Here is a 26,071-nt window from a genome sequence, read left to right as displayed (position 1 = left end):
AAGCCTGCCACCCTGGTTAAAACAGTTGGAGGAAGAGGCTGTGGGCATGAAATCTCTGGAAGAAAAGTGGTAATAAAAACTGTTTAAAACTGCATTTGCTGACGAAAGATTCAGAACTTCCTGCTTCCCCATTTTCCCATGTTCCTTAAACACAATCATCAAGAAATAAAGCGCATGGTGAGACAGAAGGAAAATAAAAGGAAAAAGAAAAAGAAAATCCCCTGTTTTCACTGATCCCATAGATGCCATGACCTGCTGTGAGCATGAAGTACAATTCCAGATAGTCCTCCTAAATCTTTACAGCCACAGGCAGACACTGTTGATACCTGCCATGCCATCACACTGCCAGGCACAGAGTCCCCTGTGCAACCCATCACAGAATTAATTCTCTTTAATACTGACAATGCCATGGGAAACATTTTTTTTTTCAAACCTTGGGCTGAACATAGACAAACTATGTTTTTAAAAAGGACAACAGAACAACAAAAGAGTGAACTCCTTTGTGTTGTGGTGATCTCCTCCCACTCAAACTCAGTTTTCTCTACCAATTCACAATGGAAAAACAGATTTGAAACACATAAACTTTTCCAGGCAAAATATTAACTCACAAATCTACTCTCAGTCAAGCTAGAAAGGAAATTTCTGTCCAAAGTAATCACAGAGGGAGCATCCCAAAGCAACTGAAAACCGTGGAAAGTGAAAATTGTTGTGCTGTATTAATCACGTGTAATACAAACTGTCCTGACAGCAGCATCAATGAATTGATAGTTGTTCAAAAATATTAATTTTCAAAATCAACAGGCTGATCTTGTGGTGTGTAAGAGACTAGCAATTACCACTTGGACTCACAAATCTAACTTTTCTACATGACAAGTTTAAATCAAGCAAAACCACAATCGCACGGCTTGTGAATATAACTGCAAACAGGTTAACCAGGAACAATAGCAGCTATAATTAAAGTGTCACCTTTCCCTTTAACTCAAAGAAAATAATTTGTAGTGCTCTATCTCAAAAGAAGTTAGTGTTTTTCAAACCCAATTTCAACTTTTTGGAAATTAGAGCTACACAATATTACTTGAGAGATAATAAAATTTGTCAGAAACAAATACTCCTGGAGTAGCATTGAATTAGCTGGAACAGAACTGCACTCCAGTGTGATGAACAGTAAGTATTGCAGGAGTCAATTGTTCCCGTAAATGCAGTCACAGCATACTAATGACTCGAGCATGCTACATTTGATACATAAAGAATGACATCATTAACACAGCTCCCAGATAAGAGACACATTTATTTTAGGCAGCAAGTCTTAAGTCAAGGTGTCTAAATCTTTAATCCGCCTTTTTGCCTCTTATTTATGCATCTAAATTTATCTTCTTTCAAAGTGAAGTTTCCAGAAAAATACTGCAGAGAGATGTGGAGAGATAAAAACATGTTTAATTCAAGAACAGTCTATTAAAGTTTCTTTTTGAACTACTAGACAAAAACGAAATACTGAATTTTTGCTTGCCATTTGTTTAAAAATATAGAAATAATAATACTGCAGAATGAAAAATCTGAATTCTTCAAATAGCATCCTAAGATTCTCATTGATATATTTAGCTATTCTACAATGAGTCTGCATAGCTAATATTCTCAGCTGAAAGCCATCTGAAATCAGCCACACTTTACAGATTGGAAATGCCTGTATCACCACAAACACAAATCTCTATTCTTCTTAATGTTCTTTAATATGCTTTATCACTTCAATCACCCTATTCATCTTTCAACAAGCTTCCTGTACTGAATAAAAAGAGAACTACATACAGAAGCATAGACATTTGATGAAACTTGAAATTAGCCTGTAATCATCCTATGTTTTGTTTGTCGTGCAGTACTGGCAAATAGTCTAGCAGTGACAGAAGCAGTCAGCTTGCATTGTTTCTTTATGTAACTCCTCCTCCTCAATAATCTACTTGCAGTTGCTCCCAAAAAACTGAAGTTTAAGATAACAACTTTCAGCTCCAGCTTGCAGCCTTCGACCTGTTTCTAAAGTACAAACGGTAGTTCCATCTTCTTCACAGGACCAGGGCAAATTAGTACCAGATATGGAGTTATTTTAAAAAGAAAAACCTGTTAATATAGCAACTTCTGTTATCATGCCACCACGCTTAACTTTAGGGAAGTACATTCCCACATATCACACTCCTGCTCCTGCAGTCCAAGATGTCGCTGAATCAAAGGCCCTCCCATGATAATGCCAAGACATCGAAGTGAAACTACAGCAATACACTAAATCCTCAGTTTAGGTTTTTTTTTTTTTTTCCTTCAGTTGCAAGAGAAGAAGCTTTAAGGGAAACAACTATGCGAGTTCAGAGGAGCCCGGCCTTTACGGGGCACACAGCATGCGGCCCCAGTGCAGCTCACCTGCCAGGTGCCCCACAGCAGAAGCGAGCTGTGGCCTTTCCCGCAACGTCGCGATGCCCGAAAGCACCAGTGGTACCTCCGGAGGCAAAGGAGGCCTCCGAAGCTCCAGGGAACTCCATATGCACCCCAAACCAGGAATACGGATACGGAAGGATGAAAACCTCTCAGGACAACACAGCCCTATGAGACATTACTGTAAGACCTGTCACAGAAAAACCTCTCTGCTAAAGCATGGTCACATCTTCTGCTTTCAGTTTGCACAACGGCACGAGTGTCAAGGTAACACAACTCAATTTTAAAATCCTCTGCCCAGGTTTCTTCTATTTTTTTTCCCAGGAGAAGAATCAACCACCTGTTTCTGCAAGCAAGTCCCTTGTTGCAGTGAAGACAGTACCACAAACAAGCAAAAAAGATTACTCCAGCAACTTTTCTGTAATAGATTACCTGCAACAGCCCTCCCAAGCAAACCAAGGCTTCTATAGTAGAAAAACAAAATTAAAAAGAGAAAGAGCATTTACAAGTTGCACATACAGTAAAAACTCATTCAGCCTAATTTATCAGTGGTGTAGTAGGCCTACACCTGCACAAGGACTTAGGCAGTCAAACCTATAACCAAGTAAATACTGAAAATAACATAATTTCAGATTTTTAAACCAAATATTTTTCTATTTCAACACCAAACTTATTAAATCTCATTAAATACACTGCAATACTCATTTGGTATTGAAAGTTTGTCATAAATATTTCAAAATCTGAAGACAATATCATCTGTAAGCAACAGGAATAGCACAGTGGTTTTCAGTTCTATAGTTACGGGAGGACTTTTTTGTTATTTAAATAAAAGGGACATTGATTCCCCAAAATATCTCCCAAGTTACAAAAGTTTTGAGAAGTTCTCATGTGCAGTAGACTACTAAAAATGGAGAAAAATGGTACTACATATACATATTCAAAAATCTATAAAAGATATTTTAAAACATATGCCATGAAGATTTCCTTAGCAATGCCAAGCAATATAGAAATTCTCAAACAACATTTCATTCTAGAAATTCCCCACATTTTAACAAAATAAGAATTACAGTCATGGACTCATTCAACACAGAATTTTAAGCAGTATATATTAAGAAGCATCCATTCTAAATAACATACCAACAAATAAGATACATATTCTCAATATATTTAAATTGCTCTTAGTATTTTCGAGAGGCTGCACAACACTAATAGCTATCAGAAGTAATGCTAAGGAGAATTTTGCACACAAAATTCAGACAACTTCAATATACTCCAAACTTTTGGGTTTCTTTTTATGAATTTTGAAGAACAGTTACCCATCCTAAGCATTAAAATGTATTTAACTATTTTAAGAAATGTTATAAAAAACAGAGGCACTTTAAAGGCAGTTTCCAAACATGAACAGATTTGTAAAATATTCTGAACCTGTGCCATTCTTCTGTAATAAACTGGAAGCAAGTAGATTTCTTTGGGGTACTTTTTAAGCACCAAAAAGGATATAAAATATCCTTTCTTTTGGATCTTTGGATCTTTTTAAACGAGTACACTGTGACTAACTCTCTCCGTGCTACAACAGAAGAGAGGAAGGAGCATCCAAGCTGCAAGCGAGCAGCGTGAGCCGCAGGGCTCCGTGACGCGGCTGCTCGCGAGGGCAAGGCACGGGCAAGGGCACGGGCAGCGCTACCTCTTCAGCAGCAGCGAGCAAACTGGCTGCTCGTACTACCGCGGCTGCACACATGCTCTTACAGCATTACACAGGCAGAGGCAGCTCTGCAGCAAACGCGGAGCTCTCACTACATCCCGACTCTGCTCAATATCAGCACCACTTGCTCACACTCCACAAAAGTGAGCAAGACTGTCTTTTGAGGGAGGGGCCCGCTTAAGAAAACAGCAGATATATCTTTACAGATTACAGACACTTCCTAACAAGTCACAGCTGCACACACAAGGGCAGGTCTATGTGCAATGGGAAGCAGGTATCAGCTCTCCTGTATGACAGGCCTTTTCACGTCTTCAGTTCACTGCATAGTGAGCTTTTTTTTTTTTATTATTTTTTAAACACCCTCAGAAGCTTAAGCTCAGAAAACCATTGGAGCCACTGCATGGGACGAGTAGCAAGGTATAGGGTGACCAATTCCTTGTGACAGCAGCAAACTGCTGGACAGAACTTCGCTTTTGCATGTGGTGGTTGGTTTTTCCACAAATGGCAAACAAGCAGCTCATAAGGCAATAGATATTTTTCCACCTTTCACAGCATACAGCTTTCAAGAGACGGAAGAAAAACGTATACAAGCCAACCAGCCTTTCGTTTAGCCCTTACCAGCAACGCAATATCATTTTGGAGTATTTGCGTGCATTTGTTTCATTCTCAGTTTACTCCACAGCCTAAAAGAAACTCCAAAGTCTCCATTGCTTAACCCTCCAAACAGCAGTAGCCTTTTGAAATTCAAGTATAAGTCTAACAAAAATATTAACAGTAGCAGCCATACTTTGTATTTACCCTTCAGAATATCATTGCATTGTTGCCCATCTTAGTTTATTCACAGCCTCCAGCCATCTTCTCTAGTCCTAAGCACGTGACAAAAAAAGCCATAAGAGAAATACTTTCCAGTGACCTGTGAGCTTGTTCTGTAGCATTTTCATCTCAGATTAAAAAAAAAAAAAAAAAAAGTAAAATAATAATTATAGCTTATACAGAAAACATTCCCACTCCATTCTTAAATATTACTAAAAGAGGCAGCTGCTAGAATAGCAGCACCAGCTTGCTGTAACGTTTCTGCTAAGGTCAGTTTGCTTAGTGCTCACAAGTTAATGTTCCCAACACACATATATCCATCTCAAACGTTAAAGTCTGTATGTTGTTAAATAACTTCGTATTTCTACAAAATAGCAATTTCCATCTTATTTCAGAGGAGCAGGGGAAGGTACTAACCTAACACAGACATTATCTTTGCATGCAGTGGAGCAACAAGATCAGAAGACAGGCATAAGCTGGTGTTTAAAGATGTCACCAGCAAAACAGGTTTTAAGGAAAGTCTTGGGCAGAGCAGGCAAGAGGTGTTCAGAGTGATGAGGAATTCAGATTCAAGGCAGGTCGGGTTTGAGGGGGGGACCCCAAAGGAGTGTTTATTAAGTAGTAGTATTCTGAACAGAAAGAACAAGGATAATTGAAAGACTATAGCAAATGCTACTGTAATGAAGGCAGGACTTTCCAGGATAAAGAAAGCATCTACAAAAGCATATATGTGTGGTAAATTCCAAATGAAGGAGACGGAAATCCATCAGTGAAACATAAATTAAAAAAAAAAAAATGCATCTGGACCAGTGACACTGTAGTTGAATTTAAAGTGAGATAATTTAATCTTGGCTTAAAAGAAAATAGTGTTTCAGATAGCTAGCACAGCTCACTCTCCATGCCCACTCACTTCGCCGTGTAGCCCATGCGCCAGCAACATTTTCAGTCAAGACAACTACCCTACAGAGCATCTCCAGACGCCCAGAAAAGGGCATAAAACTTGTTTTGAACACAGATACTGCTCTAATGGTCACTACAGCAGCATAAGGAGGGGAGAAACAGAATTATGCACAACTTCCTTCCATTACAGCTAAGAGCAGGGCAGTTTTGACCTCATAGCTTTAGTGAAGTTCTTTGTAGAAGCAAAGTGGTCGGATTAAGCTTCATAAGTTAGACAAATTCATTTACTTAGCTTCATAAAAGCTGAACTCGAACAGCATATAAAAAGAATTCTTGCCTTCTTCATTTTTTTCCATAATCTTGTCTTTGTCCCATACAAATAAAAGTATATTTGTATCTTTTTTTTTTTTTTTTAATAAATCTTCGATGGATGGAAAATACCACCATTAAAAAAAAAAAATGATACTAGTAGTTTTAAGGACTTGGTTCACAGACCCATACTTGTGATCTCTTTCAGCAAAAAGTATCACAGCTCCCTGAGAGCAACATTATCAGTTTTCATTTACTGCTTATCCTTAAGTGAATGGCTGCAGAACTTTACCAAGCACAACACAGGTCAAGGTGACAACTTAACAAATGAAAAACATCAAGTGATTCACCTGGAATTTGCCAGCATTCCCTGCTACCACAGAGTATGGCTAAATCAAAATAAAAATAAATAAAAAAGACAAGAAAAAAACAAAACAAAAACAGAAGTCTACAGAAATGGAAGCTCTTTGTTACAACTCAATTTAGGCAATTTCAAACTAATATTTCCACCAGCATATGTTCTAGAGAAACACACTCCAGATTGTGTAAAGCCTTTTTCATTCTAGTATCAGAGAACTGTGGAATGATACCCAGTTACCATTGACTCAAGCAATAATATTGGTATTTCAAGCAATCAAAAAGGCTCCATATCCCACTACAAATCCCTTGTCACCAAGCTTTTAATCAGATTAAAAGCTTTAGTAATTTAACAAAAATATGAGTGCCTACACTCTAGTTAACTCAAGATTTATAATGCCCTGTACAGAATATATAAATCTACTCTACATAAACAAAATTAACCTTGTTGGTTAGTTTAGTAACATCTAATCATTTTAGTAAGCAGATTGAGGCATGAATTTGTGTAAAATTTATTATTTACAGGAATCCAAGAAAAAAATAATTTGACTGTACATACATCCTTCTCAGTAGTTACATGTTACAACAAAGGTACTATAGCTCCACAGTATAAAGGCCCTTTCTGAGGTCACTTATTTCAATTTTCTATTTATTTGATTTTACGTACATTCATTCTTTAAACATAAAATGTTAACAGGTCAATTTGAACCATATACCACAACAGTGAAGAAACTGTACAGTTGTATTCAGAGTTGACCACTAATTACATTTTAACTTTGCGTTTGCAGTTCAGAGTGCTTAATAGAAGGAACACATTGCATAATCCAGAAATATCCTAGAAACAAGACTTGTTTCTGTACTGTCATTGGATAATATAATTTAAATATATACTGGAGGCAATGGCCCTTGGTAACTATACAGAGAGCATAACACATGACTTGCGCTTAAAATTTGAACCTTGCTGTAATTTGCCTTCCCTCGTTGCCACATTACCTCCATCCATTACATGCGAATTTTTAGTGCCTCAAACGCAAGTACTGAAACTACTACAGTACATTGTAAATTTGACATACAAGTTTATTAACATGCCTGTCATCCACGTGCAGACATTAGCAGCTACCACCTAAACACACTGGTAAGTGTATCTAATCTTCTCTAAATCATATGCAAAAAACTATTACCTGCAGGTATCAAATGAATAATCATCTCTGAGCACACACGCATTGACCAGAGGGCAGAAACAGGGTAGAAACAAAATTTAGATAGGCCTCCTCTCAAATCCTATTTTACTCCATACTTCGATTTACTTTGCAATTATATTAATTTACAAGGTATATATTGAACGTTTCCGTGTGTATGATATATCTGGTGCAAGTAGTAGTGCCATAAATTAAGCAATCGGTAGTGATGTAATTACCTAATATTGTATAAAAATGATAATTTTATGACCATAAGTTAGGTAGAACCTACCTAATCTACTACATATTATCTAACAAGAAAAGTCAAAAAACATAACGAATGCAAAATACACATTACAACTCCTATTCTTGGTTGCTTGAAAAAAACTGCATGACAAAACCCAGCTCAAAGTAGTCAACAGTTGTTTAAAGAGCCCAATAATCGCAGTACCAGTGGGTTTGTTTGTTTGTTTTTAAAGTACAGAGTAGTGAAACCATACAGGTGACCTTATTGTTAAGCCATAGTACTTACACATACAGTCAGGCATTTGGAAGTAGTATATACAACTAACATTACAAGAAAATTACAGTCTTTCTGCACAGCATAAAGAAGCTAAGCTAGTACGTATAAAAACACTGAAGAAGCTAAGCTAGTATGTATAAAAACACTGAACTCGGGATTGGCAGTGGGACATGGAGCCATTCACTTCTAGCAGTGGCCCGGGTCTGTGGTAACTGGAGTTACATCATTTAACAGATGCTCAGTAGTTTTTAATCAAAATGAGTTGGTGCTTTCAGTCCAGTTCCTGGTGCTTTTGTACTGTGGGTATCTATTCACTGTCCCAAACGGGGACTCCTGCTGGCAGCCACAGTATGGAATGAGTGAGCATGGAGACTGAACAAGCCTCCCAGCCCTCTTAGCTAGAGGCCCCTCTCTGGGCCAGGGTGTGCAGCACTGTGGTGGGGCAGGGTGGTGAAGCTTGTACTGCTGCTACTCACGCTGTACCTGTTTGGTGGACAAAAAGAGGACTTCAGTTTCCAGTGCCGTCAGCCTGAAGAGTTCACAAACACTGAATTCTTCTTAAAATAAAAATATCTTTCACCCAAAGCCCAAAACTTATCTATTTGAGACTTCAGATTTGGGTGGAGAAAGTCATACAATGTATCAAAGCAATCAAACCATTAAAGAACAATAAGATAGCATGTCACGCACACCCCCCATACGCACACACATAAAAAAAACAACCAAAAAAAGCGATTCTTAAATAGAAAAGTTTTAGTCATACAATAGTCGAGCCTTCCCCCTTCACAGATTTTTTTTTTTTAAACAATACAAGATGAAAAATTACTTTCTAAACAGGAGAAGATGCCACTTTTAAGCCCAGAAAGTGGCATTTAGCATTGAGCCAAGAAGTGTTACTTTATCATGGGTTCCCAATTCCTCTGGCAGCAAGAGCTTAAACAGAATTACTTTAAATCTCCGACACATACTCCTGAAAAATAACTGGAACACTGAGATAACATAGATTTTAATGCACTGTAATTACATGTTTCTTAATTTATACTGCAACTTAAAGCAGCTACCTGGTAAGAGTACATATAATTAGTTTGCTTCAGGAATCTAAATATTTTAAAAGCAAAGTTGAAATCTAATCAGGGCTTATTTTTAGAAAATACCCTTGCCAGTACTTGGCCAGAAGTTTTCCACACTACTAGAAAACCTTAGGAAATTTATTCTGGGGCTTTAATGAATCACAAGTGCAAAACTATACTGTCATTGCCGCAGGTGACCTTATCCAGGAACAGGTAAAAAGCAAGTCAAGGAATAATAGTTGGTTCCCTCACAGTTTTTCCTCAGCATCCCAGGTAGTTTTACTTGTTCTACGCTCTGCGTGCACAGCAGAGCGGTTCTTTTCCATCCTACGCCTTAGGACTCATTCTGCTTTGAAAGAGCACGCCAGCCTGCGGCCTTCCTCCGCCGCGCTCCCCCGAGTGACCTGCACGAGGCGCGGTGCTTCAAACGCCGCAACAAGACCGTGGAACTACAGCACAAGCGTCAAAACACTACTCAGCTGAAGGAGCCTTATTACATGCTCCCTGCCAACGTCCCGAAGGCCTTTGGGAGTTCTCAGATAGCGATCCTGGCAGCGGGATGGGACAGAAAACAGGGATTAATTGCCAGTGGAACAGGCAGGAGTTACCTTCTGCAAACTACCAAAGGCCCCACGACCCGTTACCACCAACTACCAAGCCAATATTGCCACCTAAAGGTGAATATGAAGCAATGCCTTTGCCACTACGTTTTTTTAACCAGAGACCTTTTACTGAGAAGTGTGATGCCTCTACAAGGGTACCTCAAAAATATCTCAGAAAATAGCTATTCATGCACAGACACATTAAAAAAAAATAAAACACACATCCACACTCAGCTAGACTATTAAGAACAGCATTACAGAAAGAAACTGCAAAGGCAAAAATAGCTGCAAAAAAGTAAAAGATGAAGCTGTTGGAAGGAAGGCGGCATTAGTTCAATTACTCAAAGGAACAGTCCGAACAACTTCACTGTGCTACAAAAACAAACTCCCCCATGCAACTCCCCGTGAAGAGCGATTTTTAACATCTAAGTTTTAAACACAGTAACTCAATACAGCTCCATTTTTAAAACACTAAACGTTATTTCTACAGTAGGTTTTTAGTACTTACCTATCATGCCTGCCAAATTAAACTGAGGGACTTTTTCCTTATAACTAAACATGCCAATGTCATCTCCAAAACATTTCCAAGCCAATTCTGTGAAACAGAAAGCTCTAACGTAATCCCCAACAGCACATTAAGTACTATTGCCCAAAGAGACAATACCCAGTAGAGAGATCAATTCCAGTATTATTGTCATCCTCAAGGTGTTTGCATATGTTATAACAAGGAAAGTCATATATGGCTTCTCTATCTAAAGGGAAAACCAACGCACACTTGTGGAGACCACAGCTTTTCAATAAACAGAACTGTTTAAAGATAAAACTGCAACAGCTCCAGTCCTTCCCTAGATCAAAACAATCTAATAAACAAGTTACAAAGAATTTTGGAAAAGTATTTACAATGAAGATGGAAAAGAAATCCTTTGCTTTAAGGATCTTCTCCTCGGAGAAGTTTCAAAAATTTTACATAAAAAAATTCAACAGTGTATTGGGCAGAGGGGAACCTCCTGAGGTTCAACAAGGACAACTGCAGGGTCCTGCACCTGGGCAGGAATAACCCCAGGCATCAGGACAGATTAGGGGTCAACCTGCTAGATGGTAGCTCCTCAGAGAGGGACCTGGGAGTCCTGGTTGACACCAAGTTACCCACGAGGCAGCAGTGCCCTCATGGCCAAGAAGGCCCATGGGATCCTGGCTGCATCAGGAGGATGTTGGCAGCAGGTGGAGGGAGGGGATCCTGCCCCTCTGCTCAGCTCTGGGGAGGCCGCACCTGGAGTATTGGGGGCAGTTCTGGGCTCCCCAGGACAAGAGGGACGTGGAGCTTCTAGAGGGGGTCCAGCGGAGAGCAACAAAGATGATTAAGGGAATGGAGCATCTCTTGTATGAAGAGAGACTAAGCGAACTGGGCCTGTTTTCTCTGGAGAAGGCTGAGAGGGGATCTGATCAACATGTATAAATACTTGACAGTACAACGTAGGGAAGATAGGCCCAACTCTTCTCATTGGGGGCCAGTGACAGGACAAGGGCCAATGGGTGTAAGTTGAAACACAGGCAGTTCCATCTCCATGTGAGGAGGAACTTCTCTCCTGTGAGGGTGACAGAGCCCTGGCACAGGCTGCCCAGGGAGGCTGTGGAGTCTCCTTCTCTGGAGTTCTTCCAAATGCGATCCTGTGCCACTAGGTTAAAGAAAGTTTTAGGGATGGACGAGTACAGAAGGTCTACAGCAAGTTCTTCTAACTCTAAAATGGAGCCCCCCAAACCAGTTATACTCTCATCATAGTAACAGGAAGGTTGACCCACCACTTAAAAAAGTTTGCCTGTTTGTTTGTTTTTGGGTGTGCAGACCTTCTCTTCGGGTGCACTACAGTCACTGCTTGCTGTGCATTCCCTTACAAAGGGATCACAAAACCTTTCACACCTTTCAGACCTCCATGTGCCTGGGGAAGCCAGAAACAAAAGAGCATTTCTTGACAACTCAAGTAAAGTGCAGCCCCATTCCCATTCCATTCTTCAGTCCAAGTACTGCATTTGCATAGGGAGCATTTCAATTTTTCAACTGAAAATAGTGTTTCTTTGGGTTGGAGGGGGTTAGAAAGCTTTGCAGAAGATGGGTAAAACTTAATAGTGGTACTTGCAAATTCATCTTCACCAACTGCACGTATTAATCAGTCATGTATGGCAAAGGTGAAATTCAGCCTCACAGAATTAAATTCCAGCAAAATCCATAGAAACATGACAAGTCCAACGAAATTCAAGCAAGAAGCTGGGGAATTTCCTGGTTTCATCTGGACAGTTCTGACGTCAGCTCTTCCATTTACTCTGAATCCCTGCGACATGGTTAGAATGTATCAGATAGCTTGGGAGCAGATAAGGAAGGACAACTCAGTGATCTGACACACCTCCAAAGGCCTGTAAAATTATTTATTTTCACTAGGTTCTCAACTTGTACAAGATGCTAGAGAAAGAAGATAGTTATTCATCTGTTCAAAAGACAAGAGTAAACATTTTAAAGGAATTTAAAGTATAAACAGTTATGAATACAACCACCTTATGTTAAGTTGGACTTGCAATATTAACTGTTTCATGTGTCCTTTCCACCTCTACTTGTAGTTTTCACTTGTTACTGTTAAGTATTCAGCATGTCAGAGTAAGGGAAAGAAACAGATCCTCTACGAAATGCCTAGCATGCTAAGCCACCAAAACAAGTTCTTCTGTCTCTGCTGCTGCTGCTCAGGAGGCTAATAACAGAGTTACTAAGCAACAGAAGCAGCAACTGAACTGCATTCACTGGTCCCCACTTCCCTGTAAAACAACAGCCACAAAGGCATTACTCAGCTGCTGGTCACCTCTGTATTCATGTATTTTCAGGGCACAGAAAGCATTAGTCTGAAACAAGCCTACATGTGAACCCAGCCATCATAATGGCACCATCTACGACGTGCTACAGCTTGAGGCTAGTAGATATTGCCTGTAAGATTCACCTGTTTGAGGAGTATGAAAAATGGGAGGGAAAAAAAGGCAAACTCTGAAGACTTCACCTATGAAATTCACAAGGAAGACACAGAAGCTATTTAAGATGGGCAAGGAGGCTCACCTTCTTCCTAGAGTAGACTGACAAAACCAACAAATTTCAACTACTCAAACCATGTCTGCAAACAATATGCACTGTGACAGAATATATTTATGTTCTCCTGTGACAGAAATGTATTTAATTCAGAGAATGATTACTTGCTTAAAAAAAAAAAAAAAAAATACCACACACATTTCACCAAACCCCCTTCTCCACCAAGACTGTAGTAAGTAGGAAGTGATAAAGCAAATACTAACAGTGCTTTTATTAGTGAAGGCAGTCTTAAAGACAAAAATAACTAAACAGAATTCAACACAGCAAGCAACTGAGTAGCATTTGTCACCAGCCACTAGTCCCCTTTAAAATAACTCCAAGGCATCAACCAATTCTGATCTTCCATTTTCAGAGGAGAAAATTCTCACTTTACAACTGCCTGGAAACTTAAAGTTGACTTGGTCCACAGACGACTATGCTTCCACAAGACCAAAGTTTGAGAGTCCCCTACCACTAGGCAAGAGAGAGGCTGGCAATTTTACCATCTACTAGAATCACCAGCAAATCCCGCTTTGTTCTGTGTGTTCAACATTGTAGAATGCTCAACAGCTTTACAGTTTTTCACATTTATCACATCTAGTCACATCTAGACTTTAAGAAGTTATATTTGGCTTTTATGATTTCAAACCAAAGCTCCCATAAATTTATTTTTCCTGGTTAAGGTAGGTCAGAAAAATTAAATGAAGAAAAAAAAAATAAGATTTTGACAAATTACTTGACAAACTATTTCTACTTGAAAATGCATTATGACATCTCCAGTAACAAAACACCAAACAAAGCATGCAAGTGAAGAGTATATTCCTTTTTAATTCCTTTTTCCTTTATTTAAAATTAACAGTTGAAAAAAAGTCATAGCAAATACCTTTTTTTAAATAGGTGTTTTAAAAAAAGGTATTTGCTATGACTTTTTTTCAACTGTTATTCTAAATTGCTTTTCAGATAGTAAAGCCACAGGATTTTTTTTTGAATGTTAAAAACTAGGATGATAACTAGTTAGATTTGATTTCAAGCTATAAAGAGAGATTACAATCTTCATTATGGCAACTGCAAGACTTACATGATAAGAAAGGTTAAGTGACCACCTTATCCACATATTTCAAAACAATTATGCATTTACATAGTCATTTATATAAATGTATACAAGTGTATTTTCTTTTATATACACAGAGTCTTCATGCATAACTGGACAGCCTTTCACGTACAATGATTCAGATTTTGAAGGTGCACAACAATTTTTTGTTGTTGTTGTTCTTTAAGCATTAATAACACTATAGACTTTCTTATATTTCTCCAGGGTTTGGGTTTTTTTTGAGGCTTCTCAAAAAAAGAGAGAAAACATTGAATGTTGATAGATTTTAAGGATTTTTAATTGATAATGATTTTTAATTCATATCTCTGTCATCTATACATTGATATCTCTATCTGAAGACAGATATCAAATGGCTCTAGGGCATAGTATGTTGTTTTCTTACAAACACAGCTTATTTGTTCCAGGTCAGCAGTTTTCAAAGCAGGGGTCACAACCCTGACATGACCCGAAAGATAAAAATTAAACCACAAACAAACTTATGTACTTACAAGAGTGGGAAATGAAGAGTTTAATATACTGCTCAAGTATACTATTTAGTAGACACTGGCTTTGACCTTTAGAACCTGTCTCTTCCGAGACTGCATATAATAATTAGGACACAAGTGATTTGCATTACTACCTACGAAACATCTTTCTTTTACCAGCATTAGCCCACTGCAGTATTACATCCTGATAAGAAAGCAACATATTTCAAGAGAAGATAAACATAAGTTTTTATTTGCAGTCATGAAATTCTTCTCCAAAAGTGTTGAACAATTTTTACCTCAGAATAACATATTGGTATAAAAGATATGTACACATACATGGTGCATGGACTTATGATGTGTATGAATTTTGACATATGTTGAATCCATCTCCAAGCTATCTCTGTAGAACCTAAATTCTTCATACCTAAGACCTTAGGCAATTGCCATAAAAGGAGCAACCATTCAGAAGAAAGTTCTGAACAAAGTTTTGACAATGAAAATGGGGTTAAGGAAAAAAAAATGATGTGTACTTACTAATTTGTTTTCTTGCATATATATTCTCTGTAGCTTCAGACATCCTTTTGCTATTATGATCATTCCTTCGTCTGAGATCTTGTAACATTGCCCAAAATGAATGTCTTTCAATTCTCTGCACTTGGAACCCAGCTACAATCAATTAAATCAAAGATTTAAGATTGAGCAGATTAAATTTAAAAATAGATAAAATTTAAAAAACAAACAAAAAAAGCACACACACACACAACCCCTCAAGAGGATTTGACTTAACAATAAATTCTGGGAGTTAAGATTTGGATATTTTCTTCTCTTTTAAGAGGCATCTTTGCCTGCAGGTTTTATCAGAACTGCAAGCAACTAAGAAAATTTATGATTATGGACATGACGGAATGCAGTTGCTTACTATAGTTACTAAAAAAGGAGCTAAGGGCAGCACTTAAGCCCTATAAACAAATTGGTTCCTATCTCACAAGTTAGTAATACCTGCCTGCTAGAAAGGGGCAATAAGTGTGCTTTTAAGGTAATAGAGTTGATGAAACTTTCTAGTATGACCAACAAACAGGCTCAATCACTTTCTGCTTTAATGATGCAAATAAGAGTTACTCTAACATAGGTTTTAAACAGAAACTAAGTACAGGAAAACCTGACAAACAGTCAGAGTAAACTGCAACATGGCAAACTGGAGATTTTATTTTAAAAGAGATCATTTAATCCCTGGATTGAAGTACACATACTCTCTACAAGGAAGTATGTATTGTATCAAAAAATATATATGGCCATAAACATAGTTTTCCAAGTAAAAGAGGTAATTATATTTTGATTATATTCTAAAAAATATTTTTTTAATAAAAAAAACATTTTCTTCCACTCTTTCTTTGTACTTGAAAAAAAGTTAGAAAATAATAAATTTACAAAATAAATTTCTTGACTGGATGGTTACCTGCTTTAAGCCTTCATCGGTGAGTCTGTCTTGATTCCCTACATGCACTTTCTGAAGAAGGGGACACTGAGAGGCAACTGCAATAATGGAGGTGTCAGAAAGCTGTTTACACCTATAGGCAGTATACCTTAGGAGTCCAGGACATTTAAATGCTAATACACATACTCCAGTATCTGACACGTTGCGACAATCAGAAATATTGATTTCAGTAATATTCTGGCTTCTTGAAGCTATCTTTTCCAGTAGCTCATCAGTAACCTAAAAAAAATAAAAATAAAAATAAAAACCACACCTGACATTTATTTTTTCATTAACATCTTTGCCTCATTCACACAAAAAGTAATATTTCCATGCTGTGTTTGCATAAACTAAGAGATTAAGAAAATATTTATTTTCTGAGATAAGAATAGACTACTGTAAGAAGATTTATAGGTAACTTCAGGGAGGTTTGCTCTGGTCCTTAGAGACAGAGTTAATGGTCCTCTTCATACTCTAGACCAAGAATTCTCCATCCTTCAGAAAAGATTAGCTTGCCCTTCTATACGAGTACTCTATTTATCCAAATAAGGTAAAAGATACAGAGGTAAGAGGTTTATATTTCTCAGGAACAAGATGAATTCTTGCTCAAGTTTTGGTAATCATCCAAAACCAGGTGCCAACCAATATACTACAGTGATGCAAGTAGCAATGGACTTGTTTAAAATGGAAGAAAAAGTAACCCAAATGTCACTAGACAAAAAAAAAGAAGGAAAACATGATTATAAAGGGGTGGAGGCATAACTAAAAAATGTAAATATCTTCCAGTTACTTGTAAGTAGAATAATTTTAAGTAACTGTAAAAAATGGAGTATTCGAATAACTAAAGTGTTAGTCTATGAAAGGCCATTAAATCAAAGATCTAGTCATTGTTTTCCCATGGAACTCCTTCAAAGGATAATTCATCCTATCCTGCTTTTATTTATGCACACAGTACACATATGTACCAATAATTTTAAAAAGATGCCAACGACACAAAGCAGGCAGGAAATACAAGACATTCTTCAAGCTGAAGCTTATGAGTTACAAATTAAAACAAGTAGAACACAAAGCTTGTAACACAGAATGCATAACCTTTAAATTGAGGAAGTTATTTGCTTTCATAAAGATTAGTTTTCAAAACCTAAGGTGCTTTACACTGAAATTCTTCCAAAATAGCTGAACAAGAACATCATCTGCCACTTAGGATAGGCAATGTCTTTCTATAAGCCTGAAAGAGGCAAGATAGACTAACGTAACTCCCTTCTGTTTTCATTTCTTACAGTCAAGAAATAAACATTCTGTGTTCCACTCCATGTTCCACTAATAAGAAGTCTAATCCTAGAGCAAAGACAGACTTGACACATAGCACTTGTGCATTTCCAGGCTAGAGGTCTGTGAAGACGTCCCTCGGACCTAGGTGACCTAGGTTTTGTTTGGAGCCACTTCAGAAGAGTCAGGTGGTCTGTCATGGTGGTTCCCAGTAGTGCTTCAGAGGCACGTTTAACAGCAACTCTCCAAGCAGGGGAGCTGACGAGGGCCTGACACACACCGCTCAACCTACAAACCATTTCAATCAGCACTTGTCCTCTCCCTGGGTGAGGATGGGCATCTGCCCACGTACTGCTTGAACTACCACAGTTAACACATGTGATCTCTATCCCAAAGAATTTAACTAAGTGTTCAGGTGCTTTCAGCCCCTAGTATGAAAGGGCTCTGAAAGCACCGAGGCCCTCATAAGCTTGTTTGTCTTTGATCAGACGTTTGGAGAACAAATTCCGAGACATCCAAACAAATTTGATAATGAAGCCTTCATACCTGTTGACGACTACTGAGATCCAGCTGCTTCCAAAACTGAAAATCTAAACACAGGTCACGCCAGTATTTACAGACTAAAGATGCAGAAAGGCAACGCTCATTCAGGGATAAATTGGAAAATATCTGTAAAGAAAGGGAAAAGAAATGTGTTTGTCAGGAGAAGTAATCATATTAGGAAAAGCATTACTTATTATAATAAGTCTTGTATAAAGCAAAAATATATCAGTATGTAGTGCAGCACACACTTCCAGAATTTGCTCCATCAAGATTAGCCAAGAGCAGTAACAAAATCCTGCACCAGTTGACAAGGTAGCAGCAGTCACAGTCGCAACACCACCGGGAAACACAACGTGCCCTGTGGATGTTCGGCTGTGACGGAAGCTTAGGTCGTTACCAAAAAAACTGCTGAAACAGCACAAGTCTCTACAATCATCCACATGCAGTAAAGAGACGCTTTCATTCCTATTCTGATGTACATGGAAAGACATTTTATCTATTGTTAACTTAGCTAAAAAATAAAAAATAAAGGCACTAAACCATCAGTATAGAGTATGTGTGGAGTGGGAGGTGAGGCAAAGGGCAGCACAAAGACCTGAAGAGCAAGCCAGTGTCATGCAAGAAAACGAAGAACAGCCTTTGCATTTTTTCCAAGTGCTTTAGGTCTACAGCAACCTGCAAGGAGGGAACTGATTGTGACTTCATGGCAGGCTCACATGAATTCCTGTTCTATGCCTTTTCTCAGAAATGCTGTTATAAATTGATATCAAAAGAAGGGCTATCAAGAGTGAATTCTGAGGGCACCTTGCAACCACAAATGAACTTGAATCTACAGATCAGCCTAAAGTGAAAAAGGTAATTACAGTAGTAAAAAAAGGTAATTACAGTAGTATTAGGACGTCTAACCAGAAGGGCAGCTGCAAAACATGAAAGACCCTCCTACATGGCTGATGCCTTACAGGTACTACATAAGGTACTACAGCCACTTCTGCTTCAAGAAAACATTAATTTATCAGAAAGGTGGTAGAGGAAAGCACTGAGGTCTAGAAAACAGGAAAAACAATCCAAGAAAAGACTGGGACCATTTGGCCTAAGAAAAGGGATGGGAGAGGGGAAACAAAACAGAAAACACTGTCCTTATCACTTTTGTGGCACATCACTTGTGTAGGTAAGACAGTCAGGCCCCCACAAACTGTCAAGTTGCTGAAATAAGAACAACAAAGCCTTAGACTATAATATCTGACAGCTTACAGAATTTCTATCATTGGTGTTCTTTAAAATGCATCAGAGAGCCAGCTGTCAGGAATAAGACAACCATTATCGTCCTCCTTGTTCAAACAGTTGGTTTAAATTAGCAGTTTTAAATCTCCATATCCCTGTAAAACCTGCTTAGGGACGGGGAGTTGGTTGACTGTTTCTAACAGAACTGCAAGAGAAGGCTGTGGGGATAGGAGGGAACCTCCTTTAAATCCATGTGAGATTCACCATTTCCACCTTTTTCTGTCTCTGAAAGTATCAGTCTCCTATTAAGAGTCTTCAGAGAACTAAGGATCCTGTCTAATGCCATTCCTCTCTCCTGCAAGCCTCTGGCTGGCCACTGCCACAGTCAACCTATGTTTCTTATTAAGGGATTGGGTTGAACACAGGCAGGCTGAAATCCTGGTGGAAACGGGCATCACCCATTTCCTCCCTGCAGTTCTTTACATGCACTGGCGACTCCACTTCCAACGGCACATCAAGGAGAGGGCTGTGAATGGCATCCAAAAAAATTCCATCACCGCAAGGGAAAAAGCTCTAAGCAAATGGTGACTTGGCAAGAGACCTGACCTTCCTACAGCACATGTCTTTTTAGCCATTAAACACTAACTGTTGCTTTAAAAAATAAAAATAAATAAAATCACTGTTGGAGATGAGACTTAGGTACCTTTTTGACTATTCTCTGCAATACTAAACTACTAAGATAGTGGGAACCTTTGGAGTTCCTACTACTGGTACAAAATAAAACTTTTGCCTGTGAGCTTCTGAGATTTTGTAGCCATGGACCACGGTAACAACTACTAGAGATGCTGGGAAAAGCCTCACAAAATACTCAAAATCAGCCAATATTTGTTATGAAGGGGAAATAAACGTGTTATTTCCATGAAAGAGAGTATTTATGTGAAGAAATGAAAGTGTGCAGTTCTTAAAATCAAGAACACCATAAGTAGAGAACAAGGAAAATGATAGCTAATCCAACTGCCACTGTGAAAGGAAAAGCTTGTAAATCATGTTTTTGTTTAAATTACCATGTTATCAAAGCTGAAAAAAACCTCGCAACATGACAGAAAACCTCTTGCTACCTCCAGCAAGAGATGTAGCAATGGCATCGCTGAAAATAGGCCAGTTGGACTCAATGCAGGACACAGACTATATTTTTGTACAGTTCTGTTGAAATAGATGTTAGAAAACACTCAAGGTCACATTGCAGCCCACGCTGTACATAAACCTAATTACCAGGAACAGTAAGGAGTCAAGAGGCGTTACTTTTACTAGAGAAAACAAGAGTTAATGTAAGGTGCAGGGAAACGGTCGCTGATGTAGTCATCAAACTTGAAGTTGCAGCACACAAGAAGTGGCACAAATGGTACATATCAAAGGGGTATCAAAGTCTTGCTGTTTTGTTTCTCTATAGTTGCTACAAAAATATTAATCATAAGAATATTTTGAATACTGTGGAAAAAAAAAGTTTTTCTTCAGAGCTTGAAATTATGAAAACATATACACACCCACTGAACTATAGTAGAAAAAATTCCCAAGCAAAACCTGCACGTATTCCAGCTGGCAACAAGGCATGTCAACAACAAGCCCTGAGCATGCTCAGGATCTTAGTTTAAAGGGACTATTCTAGTTACTAGTTCAACAGTCCAATTTCCTTGACTCATACAACCATACAAACACCCTCAAGGAAAGGATTCACAGGTTGTCAAAATATTAAGCACCAAATCACAACTTCATCTCTGGGGTATTTGGGCACATCTGTGACCAGCCACAACTCTGGACCAGACGATAGCACAAATTGTCTTAAAAAGGCCAGGTTAAATCCTTGCGGGAGACACTTCAGACTGTCAAAATCCAGCACCTGACCAAAGTTCTAGTGCTTCATTTCTTTTAAGGAAAATATTCTGTAAGACAGCGAGAACGGGAAGAAGAAACTGCTCAAGATCACTGAAGGATCTGACCAGAAATACTTAGAAATAAAAACTCTTATGCATTACACTCGGGATACTAGAACCTTAGCATTTCCCCACTGCTCAAAATGTACAAAAATTTTGGAAAAAAATAAAAAAATCACATAATCACAGACTGGCTGAGGTTGGAAGGGACCTCTAGTGATCATCTAGTCCAATCTCTCAGCTCAAGCAGACAAACCCAGAGCACAGGGCGGCATCCAGGTGGGTTTTTGAAGACCTCCAGAGAAGGAGACTCCACAACCTCCCTGGGCAGCCTGTGCCAGTGCTTTGTCCCCCTCACAGGAAAGAAGTTCCTCCTCACCTGGAGACGGAGCTTCCTGTGTTGCAACCTATACCCACTGCCCCATGTCCTGTCACTGGCCACCACTGGCCATCAAAATCTGTAAATATCACTTCTTAAAACACTAAGGATAAAATGTAGATAACATAGGCACACACATTAGGCTTGAACGATATATGCAAAATACACAGTACAGTGATTTTGGTCATAACCAGAATTTCCCAAAGAGGTGAAACCAAGCACGTATTAAATACACTTCTTAAGGCAAATCATGAAAAGTCACAAGAACCATAAAGGCTAGTTGGAAGAAAGAACAATTCCACATAATTCCCAATGTGCTTGCTGACACAGTATCATCAGCACCAACATTTCCAGAAATCCAGATTTCACATTGAGAAAATAAAATATGAATTAAACAGAATGCACTCAAAGAACAGAAAACAGTCATAATTTTACGATAAATGACTTTTAACACACAACCATGAAATTGGAATTACTGCATCCATGGAATTGAGAAGCTTTTGCTTTGATGTTTACCTGAGTACTAACAGCATTACTTAAAGATGCTACAAACTGTGAAAATGAACCAACAGCTTTAAGACATTACAGACTACATATCCTACTGAAAAACAGATTATAAAACATCAGTTGTCACCAGTTCCTCTTCCCTACTATCAAGTAAAAGATCTTTCAATCTACCTGGAAAAGACTTTTGTAAATAAAGCATTCTTTTCTCACTAGAAATCTTCTGTATACTGATATCTATGTAATTATTTTCAAAACAGAAAAACTTGATACAGCATAATGAAAAAGTTCATGGCATTAACAACAGCATACATAAAGAACATTAAAATAAACTGTAAACATGGAGGGAGACACTATATATTCATCTTAGTGTCTAACTGATGTGATTTATCAGTTCTTGGCAAGTTCCCCATTTGTTTCCATACTGGCTGTAGGTTGTTTAAGCAACTAATTCAAGTTTCACTATCACAAATAATTCTTAACAAGCACTCTATAAAAGGAATATCCTTAGTATTACATTTTACAAAGGACTGCTAAACACAGTACTTGTGAACTACATGTTTATACATCATCTTAGGGTTACGAAGCAAATATTTTGCTCCTCTACAAGCAAGCGAAACAACAGAATAACCTCTTACCAGAAAACTCTAAGAGGAATTTTTTTCCACTTTATCCACACATAACCTCAATGGAATACGGAGAAAAATAAAGCAAGAATAAATGAAAGCTTAGGGACGCTGCTCAGAGCCACGTGGCTGATCCCTGAGCCGGACACAACTGAGGCCCAAGCCAAACACGGCTGCACTGTCCGGTTAGCATCACATTAGCCGGCTGATCCAACTTGCTCGACAACTGCGCGATCCCCACACAGAGACCAGGAGGCAGCAGGAGCACGCAGACGGAGGTCACCGAGTGCAGGGGGCAACTGCCCTTAGCAGCTAACAGACTGGCTTAGCTATAAGGCAAAAAAGTCCAACTTCTCTCTCTGTCTCCAAGACATGAGCAGGAGACACCCACGGCCACTGGGGGCTCCAGGCCCTTCCTGCTGGAAGGGAGCGCTCGACGAAGGCGCTGAAAGACCTCGGCCCAACGGAGCTGAGCAGTGGAGCCCCCCAACCTCACAATTCATTTATTTATTTTAAATGCAAAATACCTATACTTGTTAAGTAAATTGTGCAAGAAACCACTTGTTAGGTTAGGACATCCTTTAGAACTTTACCACTAATGTTCATAAGACCATCTTCATTTTTGTCACCAGTCTCTGACACTTCTCCTTCAGGGGATGAGCCTTACAATTCACACGGTACTAGCACAGAACCAGTTGAGGCTGGTTCACTTATCTACGGTGATAATAAAATAAGCTAACAGTGACCTTCAAGAAAACTAGAGAAGAGTAGCACTGATTTGTTAAGGTCAATACAGGCAGAGCTAATCAGAACAAGCAAGCCCCCAAAAAAGAGCATCTACCCCTCTGCAACAGCCACGTAGGTGGGAAAAAATCTTTTTCGTTTTTTCTAGTGCTCTAAATAAAAAATATATATATATATGGATATTTTATAGTCTGAAACAAGTTCCAAACTAGAGAATCTGATGGAGACACCAGCATAAGACAGAAAAGGTGGTATTAGAAAACCAACAGCATGAATTTGTGCATGTGAGAGATGAAGCAGTGATCTCTGCTTCTTGACTAAGAGAAAAAAAAAGTGCATCTGAAAAATATTTCTGGTCTTTTCAGGCACAAATAAATGCAAAACAGTGTACAAGAGTCAACACAGCTAAGAGCTTTGGCTTTAATCAAACCCTCTTTGTATCATCCTGATAATGTGCAAATCAGTGCTAATAATTTAACATCAAACTTACCAAAAGCAAACATGTAAAGGGCAAGTTATTACTCTAAATAAAGAATGGAAAAAGTGAGAAGAAAAAAATGGAAAAAGTGGGGGGAAAAAAAAAAGAAAAAAGCTCACAGGGCACAAGATGAAGGAATCAAGAGCAAGAACCAGAGGTGCCCAAACAACAAAAATACAAAATTTAGTTCAAAAAAAAAAAGACACCTCACAGAATTCAGTTACAAAAACTGAAGTAAACTTTTTCCTTCACTGTATATTAACAATTATCTGCTTCACACAGAATAATATATATCCATGGCTTACAGAAGCAGCAAAATGATAAAGACAATCTAAAAAGGGTCATCTAGTCCAGTTTTTGGCTGCTCTGAAGTAAGCTCAAGCGTACCTAAAACAACGCTGATAAGCAATAAGGACATGCCACTTGTTTAAAAAAACAAACAAAAGACACAAATACACACACCACATGTCCCCCATAACCACAGAGAGGAGAAACAGCATTTGATGAGACTGAGATGTTCTTACTCTGTGTCATTTTACATAACCTGGTGTAAGGGGGATTCAAATCAGGTAAACCTACTCTTTCTTACTGTAGAGCAACGGACAGGAAACAACCACGTCTGTCACCAGTTTCCTCACACCCGAGGTGCGTATCTGAATCTCATCTCAGTCGTCTTTTTCTGGGTGAAAAAGAGCCTCCAGACTACTGTCATAGGCTGTGTTTCCACATCCTCCAGCTCTCCTAGCATTCCTCTTCAATTTGCCTGTGAGATTATTAAGGACAGCCCAGTGGGCACAGCCTTATTGCAGCTTTACAAGTAACAAGCTGATCACAACTTCCTTCCTGCATCCAGCATTTCCAGTCCCTTCTCTTACATCCCAGTAAGGTCTTTCTGCTTTCTGCCACTCTTTACATCAGTTCCTTCTTTGCAAGGCTGTTAAATCAACAAAGCTAAGAGAAGCAAAAAGAGGATTTGCTTCTGTTGGCAATACTTCAAAAATCAGCAATGTCAAAAAGCTCTAAACTTATCATATTTGAGTTTTAATCACATCCTCTAATAAGCCCACATCCCTTTAGCTTGGCACCCTCCCCAAGCTTCAGAACACTCTTAATTAAGGATGTTGTCCATTTCATCAGCCAAGTCACAGAAAAATATAAACTGTGGGGGTCACAGCAGTTTTCCTGGATCTTTACAGATTCTCTTAGGCCAACAGACAAACACACAGCTCCTCTGATCCACAAAATCTGTCACTTTGAGTACTAAATAACAAGGTTTCATTAGATACTTGTTTTTCAGTATTTGCAGCTGTTTCTAATCATCCCATCCTCTAGGCTACAGGGTCTCAGATATACCCGAGTCTACTTCCAAACAAAACACCAGTGCTGCATGAAGATCAAAACATCTTCTTGAAGAACCTGGTGGCAAACCTGCTGCCAGTGAAACAGTAACAGGCACAGGACAGCAATACACAGCACATAGTGCTGTGAACTCCTGTTCACACTGTATGTTTACATATGGATTGTTAGCTCCTACATCTGTCTAGGCTACTGCCAAGATGAGCAATCTATAAATTCTATAGTTCCTCCTGGCTTTTAAAGAGAGCATACTGAAATGATCTGTATTTAGTTCCATGACACCTCATCCTCCTCTACAAAGCTTCAAGATGAAAACGTGCCCTCTCTGCCATGTTTTTGACGTATGTTTCAGTGACCAAGTGAAAAGCAAATCGGTTGTTTATAAACATTAAATGGGTTGGCTGAACAAAATGAGATTAGCTAGCATACGCCACACTGCAGGCTCCCCGAGGTCAGCAGTGCCCAGCTGACGATCTGCAGGCCAAGTTAAGCCTGATAACAACAGTTAGAACAGCAGAACAGGGCTTGAGCAGCCACTCGCGACTCAGGAGTCCCTGCAAGGTCCCTCAACTTTTCACAATAAGAAGCGACTGGAAATTCAGAGTGTAACTGCCTCCCATTATCCCATAGAAAAACACGGTCTTTGTAGAAGAGGCTACGATGGGAATGCTGCATCCGTGCTAAAGGCCAGTTAGTTGGAGCCTTTCAGCAGGGGTGTCCCGGGCGGCGGGAGGCCGCGCCGCGGCGGCAGTGCCGCCCTCGGGCCGCTGCCCGCCCGCCGGGGCCCGCGGGCACCACGCACCTTGAGCAGGATGGAGGGCGGCAGCTGGTTGATGCCGGCGGCGGGCGGTGGCGGCGGCTCCCGGCAGCAGTCCCCGGGCTGCTCCCGCGGCTCCTCGCAGCCCGCCTGGCCGCCCGGCTTCCTCCCGCCCGCCTCCTCCTCCTCCTCCGGCGGCGGCGGCGGCGAGTCGCGCTGCCCGCCGCCCTCGCCCGCGG

At 39.3% G+C, this 26,071-nt stretch overlaps 1 protein-coding gene across 1 annotated transcript in view; it reads right to left on the bottom strand.

Annotated features, from left to right (window-relative positions):
- FBXL17 (F-box and leucine rich repeat protein 17) overlaps positions 1 to 26,071 on the bottom strand; it is a 277,144-nt gene that overhangs the window by 243,563 nt on the left and 7,510 nt on the right. The window contains exons 4-7 of the mRNA XM_026040976.1: positions 25,878 to 26,067; positions 17,840 to 17,962; positions 16,007 to 16,264; positions 15,085 to 15,216 (exon numbers count right to left, since the gene is read on the bottom strand). Coding sequence (XP_025896761.1) covers positions 15,085 to 15,216; positions 16,007 to 16,264; positions 17,840 to 17,962; positions 25,878 to 26,067 — 703 coding nt within the window. The remainder of the gene's footprint in view (positions 1 to 15,084; positions 15,217 to 16,006; positions 16,265 to 17,839; positions 17,963 to 25,877; positions 26,068 to 26,071) is intronic.

The sequence above is a fragment of the Nothoprocta perdicaria genome, unplaced genomic scaffold (assembly GCF_003342845.1).
Source record: "Nothoprocta perdicaria isolate Ctin4 unplaced genomic scaffold, notPer1 scaffold_273, whole genome shotgun sequence".
Taxonomy (NCBI): domain Eukaryota; kingdom Metazoa; phylum Chordata; class Aves; order Tinamiformes; family Tinamidae; genus Nothoprocta; species Nothoprocta perdicaria.
Note: the sequence above shows the minus strand (reverse complement) of the source record. Positions and strands in the feature narration are given on the sequence as shown.